The sequence below is a fragment of the Aulonocara sp. 'chitande type north' Nkhata Bay genome, linkage group LG6 (assembly GCF_057382095.1).
Source record: "Aulonocara sp. 'chitande type north' Nkhata Bay isolate Kocher_YH1m ecotype deep benthic linkage group LG6, A_spYH_male_GT1.1, whole genome shotgun sequence".
NCBI classification, from domain to species: Eukaryota; Metazoa; Chordata; class Actinopteri; order Cichliformes; family Cichlidae; genus Aulonocara; species Aulonocara sp. 'chitande type north' Nkhata Bay.
This window is the reverse complement of record NC_141349.1, coordinates 288,218-311,955: the sequence shown is the minus strand read 5'-3', so window position 1 is coordinate 311,955 and position 23,738 is coordinate 288,218. Positions and strand designations below refer to the sequence as shown.

The following is a 23,738-nucleotide window of genomic DNA, read 5'->3' as shown; positions in this document are numbered from 1 at the left end:
ACACAGAGACGCGAACTAGACACAGTGGAGACAGCAACTAAGAAACAGAGACAAACCATAAGGCAGAGGTCTAAGAACCAAAATACACAGAGGGAAATACTCAGCTTTGAGCACAAGAGACTAGACTAGAGGGAGTAACAAAAGACCAACCATGAGAACATAATGCACAATGCAGGGTGACAGAAAACAAGAAACTCAAACATGCAAAGACACCATAAACAGAACAGAGGGGGCAGAGAGAGACATGAAGGGCAGGGGAGACTTAACATGGGTTGAAACACAAGGGGGAACTAATAAGCAAATGAACATAGGAGGCCCAATGAGCTAAACATACTATAAACATCAAAATGAACTAGAACTCAAAACACTGGGTCCTAAGACCCAGGATCGTGACATCACTGTTTTTGTAAACGAAAGTTCCCCAACTTTTTTTTATTTAAACTAAATAATTGCAATGCTGTTTATGCTTTATTGACCCTGTGCACGAGAAAATGCTAACTTCCTGGTTTGAGACCGGATGTGGGGTTGTACATTTCCGGTAGCTTTACTTTGTGGTCAATCACTACTGTGAAGATATCCTCCACAATCATGTCCAAAACTCGAAAACGGAAAGATGGCGTTAAGTTACAAAGAGCAGAAGGTGGGAACACTCACCACTGTTGTGTCACAAAAAATCTAATGATCAATTTTGACGTTTAAAGAGTTTAGATCGATCAGTTGTTTACATCACTCAACACAAGCAGAACTGCATCACTGCAGCAGAAGACACATCGTCCACATTCAGAAGCACATCTCTGTATAGTGACTGGTCTCATGATTTAAACAGGCAAATGTTCAGCATTCAAACTACAGGTGAAGAATAGTCAAACCAGATGTTTCCCCGTTATGTCGAGATCAGCTAGTCAAGTACACACCTACACAGCATGTTAACAAACTGTGAAAAAAGCCACACAAAAAATGAATGATTGCTGGTAACGGTTTCTATACATTAGTATTTACGAAGGGTATGTTGTAACTTACCTTCAAAATTACAGCGGTCCCTCGCTATAACGCGGTTCACCTTTCACCTCGCTGTTTCACAGATTTTTTAGTGCAAGTTTGCATGCTTATTTTTTACATCACATTGTGTCCTGCGTCCTGATCGCTGCAGACGATCTCCTCCGTGACGTCTCTCCTGTACAGTACAGAATTGCTGCATCGATGCTAGCAGTGTGACTCTGAAGTGCAGTGCTGTATGTCCACGATGTCCACGAAACGTGTTGTACCGTCAAAAAATAACATTGGCTACTTGATTTCACCTATCGCTGGTTATTTTTAGAACATAACACCTGCGATAAACGAGGGACCGCTGTATACAGATACTGAGAAATATAACATTTGAATATTTTCTCTTTTGCTCTGAGGCGCAGGGGAAAAATATCGACAAGTCGATGAACATCATTTACAGATATATTGGGTAAATGCCCAAGACATCTATAGAAATGTAAATCGCGGCTTGATTCATTCATTTGCTTAACTTGTTTTGGACCGTAAACCAGGCGCGAATAGGACACCGGAAACAAAGCTCCCCACAGGAGTTTCCGCACCGGAAGTAGCATATGCTAACGTGCACATAGTCAATTCACATAAAAGGCTGCCCACATTACTCACAATCCCCAGTAAAAGCTTTAATCGGTGCTTCTGCTGTGATCCTACTCATGGCTATGGGGATAACACTATTAAGAAGTAAAACGTATTGAAACAGGTCTGCTTACCTAAGAGACCTGCAGCACAGAGCTAATGTCCATAGTTTACGAAATAGTTTTTATTAAATCAAATACATACCTCAAGTGGAAATATAACAACATTTTTAGACTATTGCTTCTATGTTTATAATGTTTACATGTTTTATAATTGTCTGTTTTGTTTTTTTAAGACCTTGAGCTGCAAGAATATGGGGAGAGCAGCAAGTTCCACAGAATGCCGTGCCTAGCACACACTCTCCAGCTCACAATCAAAGATGCCATGAAACACCCGACTGCTGATTCAGTCATAACTAAAGCAAGAAAACTGGTACATGCTGTAAGAAAATCATCAGTGGCAAATGAAGAAATGATCAAAAGGTGTGGCAAAACTCTGATCCGGGATTGTACCACTCGTTGGAACAGTACTTTTGACATGTTGAGACAACTGCTAGAAACCAGAGCTGAACTAAACCAACTGCTTGAGCAGCTGGAGATGGATACTTCTCACAAGTGATTGGGCCAAGCTGGAGAACCTTGTCAAGCTGTTTGAACCCTTTGCCATTCATACAGACCAGCTTCAGAGTGACAGCCAGTCACTCTCACAAGTAGTGCCATGTCTGCTCAACCTTGAGGCACATCTGCTGACGAGTCCTTTTAGGAATCCTTTAGCTCAAGTGCTTCTGAAGTCTTTAATTAAGGGAACGGTTTGCTGGTATTCTTAATCCTGATTCCACACAGTTTGATGCTACACCAGCAGGAGCCTGCCTGCTGGATCCAAATGTTTCACTGATTCTTCAGTCACCAGATACAGCATCGCTGCATTTCTGGAAAGCAAGACAGGATGTCTATCCAAAACTTGCCCCAGTAGCTTTAGATCTTGTTAGTGCCCCTGCTTCACAAGCATTTGTGGAACGCATCTTTTCTGTGTGGACTCCTGTCATTTGGGCTGAGAAACTGAACAACCACATCTCTGGAGCAGCGAGTTTTCCTTTAGATCAACACTTGCAGTTCAGTTCAGTGCTTTTTTTTTTTGTTGCTTTTTTTTTATGTTTTACTAATGTATAACTAAACACTTAAAATTTACTCATGATGGCTTGGCTTTTGTGTTGTGTTATTGTATTGCTAGTCAGTTGCAGTGTTTTATCACAGCTGTAATGCCAGCATTGAATGTTGGGCTTCCTAATGTTTAAATTAAATTTCATCCAAGTTACTTTAGAGTTGGCTAAGCTCTGTTTATCTACACTACCTGCTTTTCAGATGCTGTTGTAAATGTGTCTAGTAAATATTAAAGCCATATATCATTTATAGTTGCCTGGTGGGAATGTGGGTTGTCTGTCTCTATGTGTTAGCCCTGCGACAGACTGGTGACCTGTCCAGGGTGCACCAGGGTATGGTAGCTGGAATAGCAACCTATCCAAGGATAAGTGGAAGAAGATGGATGGATATGATGAAACTGGGATTTTGTTACACTTAATTATTTCCATTTTTTTTAACAGTCTTTTTTTAACAAAAAAAAAAAAAAAAGAGCCAATATGCAAGGACTAATCAATTAACCAGTATTAAACAACAGCTATTATAGCTAAGTTATCTAGAAAGTTAATTAATCTTTTATTCACAAGGACGACTAGGGGCGCTCAGAGGGGAATTTATTTTAGGCAAAGTGTTTTATTTCCTGTCTCCCTTCCCTCACCCCCAACCACTTGCAGCAGATGACTGCGCCTCCCCTGAGCCTGGCTTTGCCGTAGGTTTCTTCCTGTTAAAATGGAGTTTTTTATCCTGCTGTTGCCAAGTATTTGCTCATAGCTTTTCGTCCGATTGTTGGGTTTTTTTCTGTATTATTGTAGGGTCTTTAAGTGACAATATAAAGTGCCTGTGAAATAATTAAGTAACTTGTGAAATAAGTAAATACAGACGTGCTGCTAAAGTATGCCTGGACTGTACCTGGTGTAGCACATAATCTGGTTGCGGTGTGTGGAGTCTCTCTCCACATCACAGGGGACTGACAGGGTGTTTGACACCAGGGTCACACGGTTTCCAAACATGTCGTCTACTGGATTCAGCTGGAACTGCCGCTCCTGTGCAAAACCTGGAAGGGAAAAAAGGGGGCAACAAAATCTCAGAAGGTAATTGTTTTTGAGGCTTAGAGTCACATCTTTCAGCATCATCCCACCAGGCCAGCAGGCACAAGGACTCTCAGGACAGTTACAACTGCATTAACAAATCTTCTTCAGCTGCATCTTTTAGCTACAGAATAGCTTAAAATTGACTTATATCTAAGAATCCATCATAACTTGTTTTACAAAGTAAAATAATGCCCACACTACTTTTTAAATTTACTTCTAAACCTCATTACGGATCTCCTACCATCTCCTTGAATGGTGAGTCGTGTGGCTCCATTGACGCTTCCTATGCGTGGGGACACGGAGGTTATGCGCTGAGCATCTGCAAAATTGAATTAAAACCGCAATGGAAATCTTTTTTCCTCGAGTGTGAACAGCGAGCTAAAACAACTGAGTTTAGAATAGAAGTTGACTTAACTTACCGCAGCAACACCAAAGAGCGAAGAGGAGAGCTGCGGCCTTCCACTTGACCTCCATCCTGAAGAGCTCCCAGGTTACTTTGCTGCCTCACCTGCGCCCCTCTCTCGACCGATTGTGAATCACGTGACACAAAAGTACTATTTATAACAAAAATATAATTGAAATTTATTGACAGCCATAGAATAAATATATGTGGTAAAATGTACAATTATTAAAACAAATATTATTTTAAAAAATTGTATTTTCCATTTTCCAGTGTGACATTTAAGTGAACAAAACTCACCTGCTGTGAGAAAATTTTGTTTACCTGTTGATTGGGAAAGTTCAGGGACGCGCACTACCTTTTTATAACGTGCTCAGGGTCCCGCCCCTCACCTGAAACTGGGAGGAGACTGGAAGAAGTTTTTGCTGCATTTATCAGATTTTCAAGATGTCTGCATTTAAAAACAAAAGCGAAAGTGAGTCAAAAACCGTGATAAATAATGGCTCCATGAACACGGGACGTAATTAGCGATGAACATGTGGAGGAAGAAGTGGAGCTATAAAAAGCTAAAGTATGCAAAGTTATACACGTTTTGCATTTGTTCAGTCCTTCAGTAAATATGGTCTTTGTGTAGCCTTTGACTTTTTCACACCGTTTCATGACCGTTGGATTAAATTTGCATTAAAGTGCAATCATTCTCCACTTGCACAATGTGCTCTTGAAGTGGTCTTCATGTTATTCTGTTATTGTCATGTTATTCCACGTTTCATTTATAAAACATATCGTACAGTAGTGCTTCGCATTTCAGTCTTTGAGTGTTTGCAAAACTGTCTGTGATCATAACAATGATAAATAAAACTCCTTATGATGCTTGCAACCTTATATTAATTGTAGATTTCCTATTCAACTAATTTGTGCCTTGAACCATAAAAAGAAAACAGATCTAAAACTGGCAAACAGTAAATAATAATAATAATAATAATAATAATAATAATAATAATAAAGAAAGAAAAAAAAAAAAAACAGTCTTGCCCCTGGTATGTGGCTCATTTTGCAAACAAGACTAAAACTATAACTATAACTAATAAAAACTAAACTGAAACGAAGGATTTTCAAAAAATAAAAACTCAACTAAACTACCAAACAAATGGTAAAAACTAATTAAAACTGATATAGAATTGAAAATCTGAAGTCAAAACTAAATAAAAATAAAAACTAATGAAAATTGCAAAACTATTAAAACCTTGGTCCATAGTTCAGCGGAGACAGTGTCCTTTGCCCTACCAGGCTAAGTAAAGTCTACCAGCCAACAAGGTGGCCTTGCATGGAGTGGGAAGAAGAGTCTAAACACAGTCGTTATCAGGGTGTTTTTGTTCGGCTCCAGCCTTCAGCCCACAGCTGGCGCCGAAGGGATAGCCGCATTATGATGTTGATTTTTCTTTTATGTGAACAACTCATGAGAATTTCAAAGCTGTTCTTTAACACTCCGACAACAATTCAGAAATGTGTCATGATTTCACAAATATCTGTCCGTTATTTGAAAGATTGAACATTTAAATTCAAATGTTGTCACGATCTGGTTATAGGGACTCAAACGCAGAGCGGTTAGATGTCTCCAAAATGCAGTTATTTACAGTTCCAGTGCACAATATATACTGTATACAGTGAAGGGAATCCAAAACTCCAGGGAATCACAGGGTAGCTCTCTCACACTCGCTCACGTCCTCTTGCCCACACTCACACACGTTCACGCGGCAGGGAGGTCGCAGGTCCGGGGGGGAAGGTCTGAAGCAGAAGAGAAGGGAAGTCACAAACTAAGCACAAATCCACAGGAGCTGTGAGAACACTAACGTCAGTAGTACAATCATCCAGTAGTACAATCATCCAGCGACAGACGGCAAACCAACTCAACGCTGGACAAGCCAGATGGTCTCCTTTTTTTCACACAATTTAACTTCACTATCGCTTCCAGACATGCGTCCTGTAACCCACAAAGAGAGATGCCGTAACCCCCAATCGCCAGTATGTTCCCTCTAGTGTCCCTTCACAAGGTATCTACTCTGTACACACCAGCCATCCTGGGAACAATCGCAACATACCCTCCTTCAGTTTGTTTTGGTGGTTCATTTTAGTTCAGGATGTTAAGGATTATGTGTATGTCTGTACCACATGTGCTCTCCTTCTGCTGACCTACTCTCCACATCGACGCACCACTTCAGCTCCTGCCTGACTCGTTACTGGTAGAAGCCCTCCGCCCCTGTTCACACAGAAACCACCACAACACAGGTCAGCTGACACAGAGCAAACATCTGCAGCCACAGCTGCTCGAAAAGCTGAATGTTTTCTTTCAGGATGCTTCATGATCATATGGGATAATCAGATGGTCTCTATCTCATCATGAGAAAAAGAAAGACCTCCTCAGAGGTTCAAACGCAGTCCGGCAGCACCGATGATGACATACCTGTGATGACCTCGGGTACGCAGCAGAACCCAGTCCAGCCTCCATCACGCTGTCTCTGCGTCCTCCTGAGCAGCGTCCTGTTAGGCTGTGTGCCCCTCCCACCACCTTCGTGTAGTGTTGGCGGTCTTAATGTTGGCAGTCAAAGAAATCTAAATTTGGAAAAAATGATCAGGTAAAGACAGAGCTGCGGGTTTAAAAGCCGGCTGAGCGTTTCACCTGAATCTAGTCCCTCCACCGCAGCACCTGCTGCGCATGCTTAGTGGTGAGTGTCTTGGTGTCGAGCCACTTTTACACGGTGACAGTTTGAGGTTGCTCATGATATTGAAGACTTTGACCGGGCAGCAGTGCTGGTGCATCTTCACACAAAGGGGGGTTGTGCCAGGAGCGCCCCCTCACCGAGCTCCTGTCCCCAGCACCACGGCAAGCAGGACACCTTCTGCTCAAAAAACGGAATCGTTAAAATTGAAACAAGTTGAAAAAACATCACAGAGTAACTTTATTCTACTTTTTCCTGTAAGATTTAAACGGGAATCACGATTACATGTGACTTTAAAAAGCTTAGGACAATGATGCAGAATGCCACACAATCCTGCAGAAAACTGTTTGTGAATATTGATATGTCAAAGACACAAGAAAACTCGCACTAGCAACACCAACATCTGAATACAATGAGACTGTGTCTGTGGAACTGTGTGAACTTTAACCATGAGTGGTATCCCCACATTATTGACCAGTTTAGTGCAGGCAGAATCCTAAACTCACAGAAATGTTTTGAAATTGTCAAACACTTTGTTCATGACGCGATGCGTGCACGTGGCTCCTCTCAAACAACTTAGTGACAATGGGGGAGAGTTTAATGACAATGACGTGAGAGACATGGCAGAAAATTTCAACACAGAGGTAAAGACAACAGCTGCATACGGCCCATGGAGTAATGGACTGCTTGAGGAACGCAATCAAGAACTCCCAGAAACAAAAATGTCAAGGCAAGTAACTGCTGCCAGTGGAACACTGCAATGGACTGGGCTCTTATGGCAAAGAACACATTTTTGGCTACAATACAACACTCCTTGCTGTGCCTTCTAGGCAGCAAGTGTCATGGTCTGGTTGGGCACCTGCAGGTCTCAGACAGCGGCTCCTCCTCCTTTAGGCGGAGTCCGGTTGCCCCTCCCTGGCTGACCACCTGTGAGCAATCGTGCCAGCGGTATATCAGACCTGCGCTCTCAACCACTCATCGCCTGAGTATCTGCTATTCCCATGTTAGTTCAGTGGAGCATCCTAAACCTTGTCTTAACGCCGTGTGATGACTGACCTGTCTTTTCTTGTCCTCAGCGATAGCACCCGGAGTGGAGATCTTGTTCCCCTCGCTCCCGTCCTCCTGGACCTGGGCCGCCAGCTGCTTACACAACGTGGCCTGCCGGCCCACCGCTCACCTGCCTGCCTCCCCACGCCTCGACCGCTTCCGGGTTTTCCGCTCCACCTGTCCCCTCCATCTGAAACCAAGTAAGGCAATTCAATTCAACTGCGGAGGATTATTGGTTGTCTGCTGGATCCCTCTGATCGTGATCTCCTCTTGTTCCAGTGCCCCCGGCCCCTACCTAGTCCTGTTTCTACCTCCCCGCTGTCCCCGCTGTTCAGCCGTCTCCTAGAGGTGTCTAGGTCGCCCTCATTATCACCGACGAATCCTACGCGCCACTAGTGTGGTGGCGTCGCTTTGTGTTTCACCTTTGTTTACCTGTGGGCGGAAATAAATCATTTGTTTTCTGTCACCTCGCTTCCGGGTTGGTTTCTGCGCCTGTGTCCATCCCTGTTCCCTCGTGCCGTTGAGCCGTGACAGCAAGTCACACTTGTGCTTTAGATGCATCAAGAAAGTTTTTACAGAAGCAAAAAGTTCGCAGAGAATATGGAGAGCACTGCGGACACAGACTCGTCACACAGATGTGAAGTATGCAGCTCAAGACGAGGTGTATTACAAGCAAGTGGCCTGCCCTGAGTAGAAGAGACCAGGAATTGTTATTGGTCAAAATGGACCAGTAATAACACGGCCTGCACCTGAAAGAACACCTCTGAAATTAATTAGAGCAGAGACTATAAGCCAGGGCTTCTCATCCAACACTGGTGTCTGACCTTACCAGCTCAAACCTGTAGCTGCACAGGGTAGGATGACATCATATTAGACCCTATGGATAAAGAAAGAAACCAATGAGCTAAAATTCAAACCTCAGTGTGAAACTAGATAAATTACGTTATTCAAAGGAAGTGAAATACAGATGCAAATTAAACAAACTATATCACAGATTTATTATGAATGAACTGTTCATCACTGCCTTTGTTACCAGTTCAGGCTCTGGTGCTGGGTTGGGGTGTATTCTAGAGATGGCACGATACCACTTTTTTATGTCCGATACCGATTCCGATATCATAAATTTGGATATCTGCCGATACCGATATGAATCCGATATAGTGTTTTTTAATCAACAAAACTGGTTTTTTTTTTTTAAATATCTTGCTGCATTTTGTATAAGTTCATACTCAAGTTTAAAACAACAACTACACTAAAGCTATTCTGTTATACCTGTATGCAAAAAAAAAAAAATTTCATAGTTCAGCAATACTGATCAATCTAATAAACTTACCACTTCAGCTCCTGCCTGACTCGTTACTGGTAGAAGCCCTCCGCCCCTGTTCACACAGAAACCACCACAACACAGGTCAGCTGACACAGAGCAAACATCTGCAGCCACAGCTGCTCGAAAAGCTGAATGTTTTCTTTCAGGATGCTTCATGATCATATGGGATAATCAGATGGTCTCTATCTCATCATGAGAAAAAGAAAGACCTCCTCAGAGGTTCAAACGCAGTCCGGCAGCACCGATGATGACATACCTGTGATGACCTCGGGTACGCAGCAGAACCCAGTCCAGCCTCCATCACGCTGTCTCTGCGTCCTCCTGAGCAGCGTCCTGTTAGGCTGTGTGCCCCTCCCACCACCTTCGTGTAGTGTTGGCGGTCTTAATGTTGGCAGTCAAAGAAATCTAAATTTGGAAAAAATGATCAGGTAAAGACAGAGCTGCGGGTTTAAAAGCCGGCTGAGCGTTTCACCTGAATCTAGTCCCTCCACCGCAGCACCTGCTGCGCATGCTTAGTGGTGAGTGTCTTGGTGTCGAGCCACTTTTACACGGTGACAGTTTGAGGTTGCTCATGATATTGAAGACTTTGACCGGGCAGCAGTGCTGGTGCATCTTCACACAAAGGGGGGTTGTGCCAGGAGCGCCCCCTCACCGAGCTCCTGTCCCCAGCACCACGGCAAGCAGGACACCTTCTGCTCAAAAAACGGAATCGTTAAAATTGAAACAAGTTGAAAAAACATCACAGAGTAACTTTATTCTACTTTTTCCTGTAAGATTTAAACGGGAATCACGATTACATGTGACTTTAAAAAGCTTAGGACAATGATGCAGAATGCCACACAATCCTGCAGAAAACTGTTTGTGAATATTGATATGTCAAAGACACAAGAAAACTCGCACTAGCAACACCAACATCTGAATACAATGAGACTGTGTCTGTGGAACTGTGTGAACTTTAACCATGAGTGGTATCCCCACATTATTGACCAGTTTAGTGCAGGCAGAATCCTAAACTCACAGAAATGTTTTGAAATTGTCAAACACTTTGTTCATGACGCGATGCGTGCACGTGGCTCCTCTCAAACAACTTAGTGACAATGGGGGAGAGTTTAATGACAATGACGTGAGAGACATGGCAGAAAATTTCAACACAGAGGTAAAGACAACAGCTGCATACGGCCCATGGAGTAATGGACTGCTTGAGGAACGCAATCAAGAACTCCCAGAAACAAAAATGTCAAGGCAAGTAACTGCTGCCAGTGGAACACTGCAATGGACTGGGCTCTTATGGCAAAGAACACATTTTTGGCTACAATACAACACTCCTTGCTGTGCCTTCTAGGCAGCAAGTGTCATGGTCTGGTTGGGCACCTGCAGGTCTCAGACAGCGGCTCCTCCTCCTTTAGGCGGAGTCCGGTTGCCCCTCCCTGGCTGACCACCTGTGAGCAATCGTGCCAGCGGTATATCAGACCTGCGCTCTCAACCACTCATCGCCTGAGTATCTGCTATTCCCATGTTAGTTCAGTGGAGCATCCTAAACCTTGTCTTAACGCCGTGTGATGACTGACCTGTCTTTTCTTGTCCTCAGCGATAGCACCCGGAGTGGAGATCTTGTTCCCCTCGCTCCCGTCCTCCTGGACCTGGGCCGCCAGCTGCTTACACAACGTGGCCTGCCGGCCCACCGCTCACCTGCCTGCCTCCCCACGCCTCGACCGCTTCCGGGTTTTCCGCTCCACCTGTCCCCTCCATCTGAAACCAAGTAAGGCAATTCAATTCAACTGCGGAGGATTATTGGTTGTCTGCTGGATCCCTCTGATCGTGATCTCCTCTTGTTCCAGTGCCCCCGGCCCCTACCTAGTCCTGTTTCTACCTCCCCGCTGTCCCCGCTGTTCAGCCGTCTCCTAGAGGTGTCTAGGTCGCCCTCATTATCACCGACGAATCCTACGCGCCACTAGTGTGGTGGCGTCGCTTTGTGTTTCACCTTTGTTTACCTGTGGGCGGAAATAAATCATTTGTTTTCTGTCACCTCGCTTCCGGGTTGGTTTCTGCGCCTGTGTCCATCCCTGTTCCCTCGTGCCGTTGAGCCGTGACAGCAAGTCACACTTGTGCTTTAGATGCATCAAGAAAGTTTTTACAGAAGCAAAAAGTTCGCAGAGAATATGGAGAGCACTGCGGACACAGACTCGTCACACAGATGTGAAGTATGCAGCTCAAGACGAGGTGTATTACAAGCAAGTGGCCTGCCCTGAGTAGAAGAGACCAGGAATTGTTATTGGTCAAAATGGACCAGTAATAACACGGCCTGCACCTGAAAGAACACCTCTGAAATTAATTAGAGCAGAGACTATAAGCCAGGGCTTCTCATCCAACACTGGTGTCTGACCTTACCAGCTCAAACCTGTAGCTGCACAGGGTAGGATGACATCATATTAGACCCTATGGATAAAGAAAGAAACCAATGAGCTAAAATTCAAACCTCAGTGTGAAACTAGATAAATTACGTTATTCAAAGGAAGTGAAATACAGATGCAAATTAAACAAACTATATCACAGATTTATTATGAATGAACTGTTCATCACTGCCTTTGTTACCAGTTCAGGCTCTGGTGCTGGGTTGGGGTGTATTCTAGAGATGGCACGATACCACTTTTTTATGTCCGATACCGATTCCGATATCATAAATTTGGATATCTGCCGATACCGATATGAATCCGATATAGTGTTTTTTAATCAACAAAACTGGTTTTTTTTTTTTAAATATCTTGCTGCATTTTGTATAAGTTCATACTCAAGTTTAAAACAACAACTACACTAAAGCTATTCTGTTATACCTGTATGCAAAAAAAAAAAAATTTCATAGTTCAGCAATACTGATCAATCTAATAAACTTACCACTTCAGCTCCTGCCTGACTCGTTACTGGTAGAAGCCCTCCGCCCCTGTTCACACAGAAACCACCACAACACAGGTCAGCTGACACAGAGCAAACATCTGCAGCCACAGCTGCTCGAAAAGCTGAATGTTTTCTTTCAGGATGCTTCATGATCATATGGGATAATCAGATGGTCTCTATCTCATCATGAGAAAAAGAAAGACCTCCTCAGAGGTTCAAACGCAGTCCGGCAGCACCGATGATGACATACCTGTGATGACCTCGGGTACGCAGCAGAACCCAGTCCAGCCTCCATCACGCTGTCTCTGCGTCCTCCTGAGCAGCGTCCTGTTAGGCTGTGTGCCCCTCCCACCACCTTCGTGTAGTGTTGGCGGTCTTAATGTTGGCAGTCAAAGAAATCTAAATTTGGAAAAAATGATCAGGTAAAGACAGAGCTGCGGGTTTAAAAGCCGGCTGAGCGTTTCACCTGAATCTAGTCCCTCCACCGCAGCACCTGCTGCGCATGCTTAGTGGTGAGTGTCTTGGTGTCGAGCCACTTTTACACGGTGACAGTTTGAGGTTGCTCATGATATTGAAGACTTTGACCGGGCAGCAGTGCTGGTGCATCTTCACACAAAGGGGGGTTGTGCCAGGAGCGCCCCCTCACCGAGCTCCTGTCCCCAGCACCACGGCAAGCAGGACACCTTCTGCTCAAAAAACGGAATCGTTAAAATTGAAACAAGTTGAAAAAACATCACAGAGTAACTTTATTCTACTTTTTCCTGTAAGATTTAAACGGGAATCACGATTACATGTGACTTTAAAAAGCTTAGGACAATGATGCAGAATGCCACACAATCCTGCAGAAAACTGTTTGTGAATATTGATATGTCAAAGACACAAGAAAACTCGCACTAGCAACACCAACATCTGAATACAATGAGACTGTGTCTGTGGAACTGTGTGAACTTTAACCATGAGTGGTATCCCCACATTATTGACCAGTTTAGTGCAGGCAGAATCCTAAACTCACAGAAATGTTTTGAAATTGTCAAACACTTTGTTCATGACGCGATGCGTGCACGTGGCTCCTCTCAAACAACTTAGTGACAATGGGGGAGAGTTTAATGACAATGACGTGAGAGACATGGCAGAAAATTTCAACACAGAGGTAAAGACAACAGCTGCATACGGCCCATGGAGTAATGGACTGCTTGAGGAACGCAATCAAGAACTCCCAGAAACAAAAATGTCAAGGCAAGTAACTGCTGCCAGTGGAACACTGCAATGGACTGGGCTCTTATGGCAAAGAACACATTTTTGGCTACAATACAACACTCCTTGCTGTGCCTTCTAGGCAGCAAGTGTCATGGTCTGGTTGGGCACCTGCAGGTCTCAGACAGCGGCTCCTCCTCCTTTAGGCGGAGTCCGGTTGCCCCTCCCTGGCTGACCACCTGTGAGCAATCGTGCCAGCGGTATATCAGACCTGCGCTCTCAACCACTCATCGCCTGAGTATCTGCTATTCCCATGTTAGTTCAGTGGAGCATCCTAAACCTTGTCTTAACGCCGTGTGATGACTGACCTGTCTTTTCTTGTCCTCAGCGATAGCACCCGGAGTGGAGATCTTGTTCCCCTCGCTCCCGTCCTCCTGGACCTGGGCCGCCAGCTGCTTACACAACGTGGCCTGCCGGCCCACCGCTCACCTGCCTGCCTCCCCACGCCTCGACCGCTTCCGGGTTTTCCGCTCCACCTGTCCCCTCCATCTGAAACCAAGTAAGGCAATTCAATTCAACTGCGGAGGATTATTGGTTGTCTGCTGGATCCCTCTGATCGTGATCTCCTCTTGTTCCAGTGCCCCCGGCCCCTACCTAGTCCTGTTTCTACCTCCCCGCTGTCCCCGCTGTTCAGCCGTCTCCTAGAGGTGTCTAGGTCGCCCTCATTATCACCGACGAATCCTACGCGCCACTAGTGTGGTGGCGTCGCTTTGTGTTTCACCTTTGTTTACCTGTGGGCGGAAATAAATCATTTGTTTTCTGTCACCTCGCTTCCGGGTTGGTTTCTGCGCCTGTGTCCATCCCTGTTCCCTCGTGCCGTTGAGCCGTGACAGCAAGTCACACTTGTGCTTTAGATGCATCAAGAAAGTTTTTACAGAAGCAAAAAGTTCGCAGAGAATATGGAGAGCACTGCGGACACAGACTCGTCACACAGATGTGAAGTATGCAGCTCAAGACGAGGTGTATTACAAGCAAGTGGCCTGCCCTGAGTAGAAGAGACCAGGAATTGTTATTGGTCAAAATGGACCAGTAATAACACGGCCTGCACCTGAAAGAACACCTCTGAAATTAATTAGAGCAGAGACTATAAGCCAGGGCTTCTCATCCAACACTGGTGTCTGACCTTACCAGCTCAAACCTGTAGCTGCACAGGGTAGGATGACATCATATTAGACCCTATGGATAAAGAAAGAAACCAATGAGCTAAAATTCAAACCTCAGTGTGAAACTAGATAAATTACGTTATTCAAAGGAAGTGAAATACAGATGCAAATTAAACAAACTATATCACAGATTTATTATGAATGAACTGTTCATCACTGCCTTTGTTACCAGTTCAGGCTCTGGTGCTGGGTTGGGGTGTATTCTAGAGATGGCACGATACCACTTTTTTATGTCCGATACCGATTCCGATATCATAAATTTGGATATCTGCCGATACCGATATGAATCCGATATAGTGTTTTTTAATCAACAAAACTGGTTTTTTTTTTTTAAATATCTTGCTGCATTTTGTATAAGTTCATACTCAAGTTTAAAACAACAACTACACTAAAGCTATTCTGTTATACCTGTATGCAAAAAAAAAAAAATTTCATAGTTCAGCAATACTGATCAATCTAATAAACTTACCACTTCAGCTCCTGCCTGACTCGTTACTGGTAGAAGCCCTCCGCCCCTGTTCACACAGAAACCACCACAACACAGGTCAGCTGACACAGAGCAAACATCTGCAGCCACAGCTGCTCGAAAAGCTGAATGTTTTCTTTCAGGATGCTTCATGATCATATGGGATAATCAGATGGTCTCTATCTCATCATGAGAAAAAGAAAGACCTCCTCAGAGGTTCAAACGCAGTCCGGCAGCACCGATGATGACATACCTGTGATGACCTCGGGTACGCAGCAGAACCCAGTCCAGCCTCCATCACGCTGTCTCTGCGTCCTCCTGAGCAGCGTCCTGTTAGGCTGTGTGCCCCTCCCACCACCTTCGTGTAGTGTTGGCGGTCTTAATGTTGGCAGTCAAAGAAATCTAAATTTGGAAAAAATGATCAGGTAAAGACAGAGCTGCGGGTTTAAAAGCCGGCTGAGCGTTTCACCTGAATCTAGTCCCTCCACCGCAGCACCTGCTGCGCATGCTTAGTGGTGAGTGTCTTGGTGTCGAGCCACTTTTACACGGTGACAGTTTGAGGTTGCTCATGATATTGAAGACTTTGACCGGGCAGCAGTGCTGGTGCATCTTCACACAAAGGGGGGTTGTGCCAGGAGCGCCCCCTCACCGAGCTCCTGTCCCCAGCACCACGGCAAGCAGGACACCTTCTGCTCAAAAAACGGAATCGTTAAAATTGAAACAAGTTGAAAAAACATCACAGAGTAACTTTATTCTACTTTTTCCTGTAAGATTTAAACGGGAATCACGATTACATGTGACTTTAAAAAGCTTAGGACAATGATGCAGAATGCCACACAATCCTGCAGAAAACTGTTTGTGAATATTGATATGTCAAAGACACAAGAAAACTCGCACTAGCAACACCAACATCTGAATACAATGAGACTGTGTCTGTGGAACTGTGTGAACTTTAACCATGAGTGGTATCCCCACATTATTGACCAGTTTAGTGCAGGCAGAATCCTAAACTCACAGAAATGTTTTGAAATTGTCAAACACTTTGTTCATGACGCGATGCGTGCACGTGGCTCCTCTCAAACAACTTAGTGACAATGGGGGAGAGTTTAATGACAATGACGTGAGAGACATGGCAGAAAATTTCAACACAGAGGTAAAGACAACAGCTGCATACGGCCCATGGAGTAATGGACTGCTTGAGGAACGCAATCAAGAACTCCCAGAAACAAAAATGTCAAGGCAAGTAACTGCTGCCAGTGGAACACTGCAATGGACTGGGCTCTTATGGCAAAGAACACATTTTTGGCTACAATACAACACTCCTTGCTGTGCCTTCTAGGCAGCAAGTGTCATGGTCTGGTTGGGCACCTGCAGGTCTCAGACAGCGGCTCCTCCTCCTTTAGGCGGAGTCCGGTTGCCCCTCCCTGGCTGACCACCTGTGAGCAATCGTGCCAGCGGTATATCAGACCTGCGCTCTCAACCACTCATCGCCTGAGTATCTGCTATTCCCATGTTAGTTCAGTGGAGCATCCTAAACCTTGTCTTAACGCCGTGTGATGACTGACCTGTCTTTTCTTGTCCTCAGCGATAGCACCCGGAGTGGAGATCTTGTTCCCCTCGCTCCCGTCCTCCTGGACCTGGGCCGCCAGCTGCTTACACAACGTGGCCTGCCGGCCCACCGCTCACCTGCCTGCCTCCCCACGCCTCGACCGCTTCCGGGTTTTCCGCTCCACCTGTCCCCTCCATCTGAAACCAAGTAAGGCAATTCAATTCAACTGCGGAGGATTATTGGTTGTCTGCTGGATCCCTCTGATCGTGATCTCCTCTTGTTCCAGTGCCCCCGGCCCCTACCTAGTCCTGTTTCTACCTCCCCGCTGTCCCCGCTGTTCAGCCGTCTCCTAGAGGTGTCTAGGTCGCCCTCATTATCACCGACGAATCCTACGCGCCACTAGTGTGGTGGCGTCGCTTTGTGTTTCACCTTTGTTTACCTGTGGGCGGAAATAAATCATTTGTTTTCTGTCACCTCGCTTCCGGGTTGGTTTCTGCGCCTGTGTCCATCCCTGTTCCCTCGTGCCGTTGAGCCGTGACAGCAAGTCACACTTGTGCTTTAGATGCATCAAGAAAGTTTTTACAGAAGCAAAAAGTTCGCAGAGAATATGGAGAGCACTGCGGACACAGACTCGTCACACAGATGTGAAGTATGCAGCTCAAGACGAGGTGTATTACAAGCAAGTGGCCTGCCCTGAGTAGAAGAGACCAGGAATTGTTATTGGTCAAAATGGACCAGTAATAACACGGCCTGCACCTGAAAGAACACCTCTGAAATTAATTAGAGCAGAGACTATAAGCCAGGGCTTCTCATCCAACACTGGTGTCTGACCTTACCAGCTCAAACCTGTAGCTGCACAGGGTAGGATGACATCATATTAGACCCTATGGATAAAGAAAGAAACCAATGAGCTAAAATTCAAACCTCAGTGTGAAACTAGATAAATTACGTTATTCAAAGGAAGTGAAATACAGATGCAAATTAAACAAACTATATCACAGATTTATTATGAATGAACTGTTCATCACTGCCTTTGTTACCAGTTCAGGCTCTGGTGCTGGGTTGGGGTGTATTCTAGAGATGGCACGATACCACTTTTTTATGTCCGATACCGATTCCGATATCATAAATTTGGATATCTGCCGATACCGATATGAATCCGATATAGTGTTTTTTAATCAACAAAACTGGTTTTTTTTTTTTAAATATCTTGCTGCATTTTGTATAAGTTCATACTCAAGTTTAAAACAACAACTACACTAAAGCTATTCTGTTATACCTGTATGCAAAAAAAAAAAAATTTCATAGTTCAGCAATACTGATCAATCTAATAAACTTACCACTTCAGCTCCTGCCTGACTCGTTACTGGTAGAAGCCCTCCGCCCCTGTTCACACAGAAACCACCACAACACAGGTCAGCTGACACAGAGCAAACATCTGCAGCCACAGCTGCTCGAAAAGCTGAATGTTTTCTTTCAGGATGCTTCATGATCATATGGGATAATCAGATGGTCTCTATCTCATCATGAGAAAAAGAAAGACCTCCTCAGAGGTTCAAACGCAGTCCGGCAGCACCGATGATGACATACCTGTGATGACCTCGGGTACGCAGCAGAACCCAGTCCAGCCTCCATCACGCTGTCTCTGCGTCCTCCTGAGCAGCGTCCTGTTAGGCTGTGTGCCCCTCCCACCACCTTCGTGTAGTGTTGGCGGTCTTAATGTTGGCAGTCAAAGAAATCTAAATTTGGAAAAAATGATCAGGTAAAGACAGAGCTGCGGGTTTAAAAGCCGGCTGAGCGTTTCACCTGAATCTAGTCCCTCCACCGCAGCACCTGCTGCGCATGCTTAGTGGTGAGTGTCTTGGTGTCGAGCCACTTTTACACGGTGACAGTTTGAGGTTGCTCATGATATTGAAGACTTTGACCGGGCAGCAGTGCTGGTGCATCTTCACACAAAGGGGGGTTGTGCCAGGAGCGCCCCCTCACCGAGCTCCTGTCCCCAGCACCACGGCAAGCAGGACACCTTCTGCTCAAAAAACGGAATCGTTAAAATTGAAACAAGTTGAAAAAACATCACAGAGTAACTTTATTCTACTTTTTCCTGTAAGATTTAAACGGGAATCACGATTACATGTGACTTTAAAAAGCTTAGGACAATGATGCAGAATGCCACACAATCCTGCAGAAAACTGTTTGTGAATATTGATATGTCAAAGACACAAGAAAACTCGCACTAGCAACACCAACATCTGAATACAATGAGACTGTGTCTGTGGAACTGTGTGAACTTTAACCATGAGTGGTATCCCCACATTATTGACCAGTTTAGTGCAGGCAGAATCCTAAACTCACAGAAATGTTTTGAAATTGTCAAACACTTTGTTCATGACGCGATGCGTGCACGTGGCTCCTCTCAAACAACTTAGTGACAATGGGGGAGAGTTTAATGACAATGACGTGAGAGACATGGCAGAAAATTTCAACACAGAGGTAAAGACAACAGCTGCATACGGCCCATGGAGTAATGGACTGCTTGAGGAACGCAATCAAGAACTCCCAGAAACAAAAATGTCAAGGCAAGTAACTGCTGCCAGTGGAACACTGCAATGGACTGGGCTCTTATGGCAAAGAACACATTTTTGGCTACAATACAACACTCCTTGCTGTGCCTTCTAGGCAGCAAGTGTCATGGTCTGGTTGGGCACCTGCAGGTCTCAGACAGCGGCTCCTCCTCCTTTAGGCGGAGTCCGGTTGCCCCTCCCTGGCTGACCACCTGTGAGCAATCGTGCCAGCGGTATATCAGACCTGCGCTCTCAACCACTCATCGCCTGAGTATCTGCTATTCCCATGTTAGTTCAGTGGAGCATCCTAAACCTTGTCTTAACGCCGTGTGATGACTGACCTGTCTTTTCTTGTCCTCAGCGATAGCACCCGGAGTGGAGATCTTGTTCCCCTCGCTCCCGTCCTCCTGGACCTGGGCCGCCAGCTGCTTACACAACGTGGCCTGCCGGCCCACCGCTCACCTGCCTGCCTCCCCACGCCTCGACCGCTTCCGGGTTTTCCGCTCCACCTGTCCCCTCCATCTGAAACCAAGTAAGGCAATTCAATTCAACTGCGGAGGATTATTGGTTGTCTGCTGGATCCCTCTGATCGTGATCTCCTCTTGTTCCAGTGCCCCCGGCCCCTACCTAGTCCTGTTTCTACCTCCCCGCTGTCCCCGCTGTTCAGCCGTCTCCTAGAGGTGTCTAGGTCGCCCTCATTATCACCGACGAATCCTACGCGCCACTAGTGTGGTGGCGTCGCTTTGTGTTTCACCTTTGTTTACCTGTGGGCGGAAATAAATCATTTGTTTTCTGTCACCTCGCTTCCGGGTTGGTTTCTGCGCCTGTGTCCATCCCTGTTCCCTCGTGCCGTTGAGCCGTGACAGCAAGTCACACTTGTGCTTTAGATGCATCAAGAAAGTTTTTACAGAAGCAAAAAGTTCGCAGAGAATATGGAGAGCACTGCGGACACAGACTCGTCACACAGATGTGAAGTATGCAGCTCAAGACGAGGTGTATTACAAGCAAGTGGCCTGCCCTGAGTAGAAGAGACCAGGAATTGTTATTGGTCAAAATGGACCAGTAATAACACGGCCTGCACCTGAAAGAACACCTCTGAAATTAATTAGAGCAGAGACTATAAGCCAGGGCTTCTCATCCAACACTGGTGTCTGACCTTACCAGCTCAAACCTGTAGCTGCACAGGGTAGGATGACATCATATTAGACCCTATGGATAAAGAAAGAAACCAATGAGCTAAAATTCAAACCTCAGTGTGAAACTAGATAAATTACGTTATTCAAAGGAAGTGAAATACAGATGCAAATTAAACAAACTATATCACAGATTTATTATGAATGAACTGTTCATCACTGCCTTTGTTACCAGTTCAGGCTCTGGTGCTGGGTTGGGGTGTATTCTAGAGATGGCACGATACCACTTTTTTATGTCCGATACCGATTCCGATATCATAAATTTGGATATCTGCCGATACCGATATGAATCCGATATAGTGTTTTTTAATCAACAAAACTGGTTTTTTTTTTTTAAATATCTTGCTGCATTTTGTATAAGTTCATACTCAAGTTTAAAACAACAACTACACTAAAGCTATTCTGTTATACCTGTATGCAAAAAAAAAAAAATTTCATAGTTCAGCAATACTGATCAATCTAATAAACTTACCACTTCAGCTCCTGCCTGACTCGTTACTGGTAGAAGCCCTCCGCCCCTGTTCACACAGAAACCACCACAACACAGGTCAGCTGACACAGAGCAAACATCTGCAGCCACAGCTGCTCGAAAAGCTGAATGTTTTCTTTCAGGATGCTTCATGATCATATGGGATAATCAGATGGTCTCTATCTCATCATGAGAAAAAGAAAGACCTCCTCAGAGGTTCAAACGCAGTCCGGCAGCACCGATGATGACATACCTGTGATGACCTCGGGTACGCAGCAGAACCCAGTCCAGCCTCCATCACGCTGTCTCTGCGTCCTCCTGAGCAGCGTCCTGTTAGGCTGTGTGCCCCTCCCACCACCTTCGTGTAGTGTTGGCGGTCTTAATGTTGGCAGTCAAAGAAATCTAAATTTGGAAAAAATGATCAGGTAAAGACAGAGCTGCGGGTTTAAAAGCCGGCTGAGCGTTTCACCTGAATCTAGTCCCTCCACCGCAGCACCTGCTGCGCATGCTTAGTGGTGAGTGTCTTGGTGTCGAGCCACTTTTACACGGTGACAGTTTGAGGTTGCTCATGATATTGAAGACTTTGACCGGGCAGCAGTGCTGGTGCATCTTCACACAAAGGGGGGTTGTGCCAGGAGCGCCCCCTCACCGAGCTCCTGTCCCCAGCACCACGGCAAGCAGGACACCTTCTGCTCAAAAAACGGAATCGTTAAAATTGAAACAAGTTGAAAAAACATCACAGAGTAACTTTATTCTACTTTTTCCTGTAAGATTTAAACGGGAATCACGATTACATGTGACTTTAAAAAGCTTAGGACAATGATGCAGAATGCCACACAATCCTGCAGAAAACTGTTTGTGAATATTGATATGTCAAAGACACAAGAAAACTCGCACTAGCAACACCAACATCTGAATACAATGAGACTGTGTCTGTGGAACTGTGTGAACTTTAACCATGAGTGGTATCCCCACATTATTGACCAGTTTAGTGCAGGCAGAATCCTAAACTCACAGAAATGTTTTGAAATTGTCAAACACTTTGTTCATGACGCGATGCGTGCACGTGGCTCCTCTCAAACAACTTAGTGACAATGGGGGAGAGTTTAATGACAATGACGTGAGAGACATGGCAGAAAATTTCAACACAGAGGTAAAGACAACAGCTGCATACGGCCCATGGAGTAATGGACTGCTTGAGGAACGCAATCAAGAACTCCCAGAAACAAAAATGTCAAGGCAAGTAACTGCTGCCAGTGGAACACTGCAATGGACTGGGCTCTTATGGCAAAGAACACATTTTTGGCTACAATACAACACTCCTTGCTGTGCCTTCTAGGCAGCAAGTGTCATGGTCTGGTTGGGCACCTGCAGGTCTCAGACAGCGGCTCCTCCTCCTTTAGGCGGAGTCCGGTTGCCCCTCCCTGGCTGACCACCTGTGAGCAATCGTGCCAGCGGTATATCAGACCTGCGCTCTCAACCACTCATCGCCTGAGTATCTGCTATTCCCATGTTAGTTCAGTGGAGCATCCTAAACCTTGTCTTAACGCCGTGTGATGACTGACCTGTCTTTTCTTGTCCTCAGCGATAGCACCCGGAGTGGAGATCTTGTTCCCCTCGCTCCCGTCCTCCTGGACCTGGGCCGCCAGCTGCTTACACAACGTGGCCTGCCGGCCCACCGCTCACCTGCCTGCCTCCCCACGCCTCGACCGCTTCCGGGTTTTCCGCTCCACCTGTCCCCTCCATCTGAAACCAAGTAAGGCAATTCAATTCAACTGCGGAGGATTATTGGTTGTCTGCTGGATCCCTCTGATCGTGATCTCCTCTTGTTCCAGTGCCCCCGGCCCCTACCTAGTCCTGTTTCTACCTCCCCGCTGTCCCCGCTGTTCAGCCGTCTCCTAGAGGTGTCTAGGTCGCCCTCATTATCACCGACGAATCCTACGCGCCACTAGTGTGGTGGCGTCGCTTTGTGTTTCACCTTTGTTTACCTGTGGGCGGAAATAAATCATTTGTTTTCTGTCACCTCGCTTCCGGGTTGGTTTCTGCGCCTGTGTCCATCCCTGTTCCCTCGTGCCGTTGAGCCGTGACAGCAAGTCACACTTGTGCTTTAGATGCATCAAGAAAGTTTTTACAGAAGCAAAAAGTTCGCAGAGAATATGGAGAGCACTGCGGACACAGACTCGTCACACAGATGTGAAGTATGCAGCTCAAGACGAGGTGTATTACAAGCAAGTGGCCTGCCCTGAGTAGAAGAGACCAGGAATTGTTATTGGTCAAAATGGACCAGTAATAACACGGCCTGCACCTGAAAGAACACCTCTGAAATTAATTAGAGCAGAGACTATAAGCCAGGGCTTCTCATCCAACACTGGTGTCTGACCTTACCAGCTCAAACCTGTAGCTGCACAGGGTAGGATGACATCATATTAGACCCTATGGATAAAGAAAGAAACCAATGAGCTAAAATTCAAACCTCAGTGTGAAACTAGATAAATTACGTTATTCAAAGGAAGTGAAATACAGATGCAAATTAAACAAACTATATCACAGATTTATTATGAATGAACTGTTCATCACTGCCTTTGTTACCAGTTCAGGCTCTGGTGCTGGGTTGGGGTGTATTCTAGAGATGGCACGATACCACTTTTTTATGTCCGATACCGATTCCGATATCATAAATTTGGATATCTGCCGATACCGATATGAATCCGATATAGTGTTTTTTAATCAACAAAACTGGTTTTTTTTTTTTAAATATCTTGCTGCATTTTGTATAAGTTCATACTCAAGTTTAAAACAACAACTACACTAAAGCTATTCTGTTATACCTGTATGCAAAAAAAAAAAAATTTC

General features: G+C 45.3%; 1 protein-coding gene and 6 long non-coding RNA genes across 41 annotated transcripts in view; 6 read left to right on the top strand and 1 right to left on the bottom strand.

The window, feature by feature from the left end:
* LOC147326921 (fibrocystin-L-like) overlaps positions 1–23,738 on the bottom strand; it is a 58,174-nt gene that overhangs the window by 15,387 nt on the left and 19,049 nt on the right. For 6 of the 35 annotated variants that reach the window (XM_086294497.1, XM_086294477.1, XM_086294513.1 and 3 more), the window contains 33 exons: positions 23,271–23,318; positions 22,451–22,873; positions 21,355–21,574; positions 21,139–21,287; positions 20,889–20,934; positions 20,385–20,432; positions 19,565–19,987; positions 18,469–18,688; positions 18,253–18,401; positions 18,003–18,048; positions 17,499–17,546; positions 16,679–17,101; positions 15,583–15,802; positions 15,367–15,515; positions 15,117–15,162; positions 14,613–14,660; positions 13,793–14,215; positions 12,697–12,916; positions 12,481–12,629; positions 12,231–12,276; positions 11,727–11,774; positions 10,907–11,329; positions 9,811–10,030; positions 9,595–9,743; positions 9,345–9,390; positions 8,841–8,888; positions 8,021–8,443; positions 6,925–7,144; positions 6,709–6,857; positions 6,438–6,504; positions 4,267–6,032; positions 4,089–4,166; positions 3,666–3,810 (listed from right to left, as the gene is read on the bottom strand). In XM_086294497.1, coding sequence (XP_086150623.1) covers positions 3,666–3,810; positions 4,089–4,166; positions 4,267–4,321 — 278 coding nt within the window. In that variant the 5' untranslated portion in view covers positions 4,322–6,032; positions 6,438–6,504; positions 6,709–6,857; ... (26 more) ...; positions 22,451–22,873; positions 23,271–23,318. Of the gene's footprint in view, positions 1–3,665; positions 3,811–4,088; positions 4,167–4,266; positions 6,033–6,413; positions 6,505–6,708; positions 6,858–6,924; positions 7,145–7,825; positions 7,892–8,020; positions 8,889–9,344; positions 9,391–9,594; positions 9,744–9,810; positions 10,031–10,906; positions 11,775–12,230; positions 12,277–12,480; positions 12,630–12,696; positions 12,917–13,792; positions 14,661–15,116; positions 15,163–15,366; positions 15,516–15,582; positions 15,803–16,678; positions 17,547–18,002; positions 18,049–18,252; positions 18,402–18,468; positions 18,689–19,564; positions 20,433–20,888; positions 20,935–21,138; positions 21,288–21,354; positions 21,575–22,450; positions 23,319–23,738 lie in introns of those variants that run through there. The other 29 variants (XM_086294495.1, XM_086294496.1, XM_086294487.1 and 26 more) reach the window with 29 other exon arrangements.
* Positions 7,814–8,535, top strand: LOC147326928 (uncharacterized). The gene is made up of 3 exons (XR_015129780.1): positions 7,814–7,967; positions 8,041–8,211; positions 8,291–8,535. It is a non-coding gene; the product is annotated as an uncharacterized LOC147326928 (long non-coding RNA).
* LOC147326927 (uncharacterized) lies at positions 10,700–11,421 on the top strand. The gene is made up of 3 exons (XR_015129779.1): positions 10,700–10,853; positions 10,927–11,097; positions 11,177–11,421. It is a non-coding gene; the product is annotated as an uncharacterized LOC147326927 (long non-coding RNA).
* On the top strand, positions 13,586–14,307 carry LOC147326926 (uncharacterized). The gene is made up of 3 exons (XR_015129778.1): positions 13,586–13,739; positions 13,813–13,983; positions 14,063–14,307. It is a non-coding gene; the product is annotated as an uncharacterized LOC147326926 (long non-coding RNA).
* On the top strand, positions 16,472–17,193 carry LOC147326925 (uncharacterized). Its single transcript, XR_015129777.1, has 3 exons — positions 16,472–16,625; positions 16,699–16,869; positions 16,949–17,193. It is a non-coding gene; the product is annotated as an uncharacterized LOC147326925 (long non-coding RNA).
* Positions 19,358–20,079, top strand: LOC147326924 (uncharacterized). Its single transcript, XR_015129776.1, has 3 exons — positions 19,358–19,511; positions 19,585–19,755; positions 19,835–20,079. It is a non-coding gene; the product is annotated as an uncharacterized LOC147326924 (long non-coding RNA).
* On the top strand, positions 22,244–22,965 carry LOC147326923 (uncharacterized). Its single transcript, XR_015129775.1, has 3 exons — positions 22,244–22,397; positions 22,471–22,641; positions 22,721–22,965. It is a non-coding gene; the product is annotated as an uncharacterized LOC147326923 (long non-coding RNA).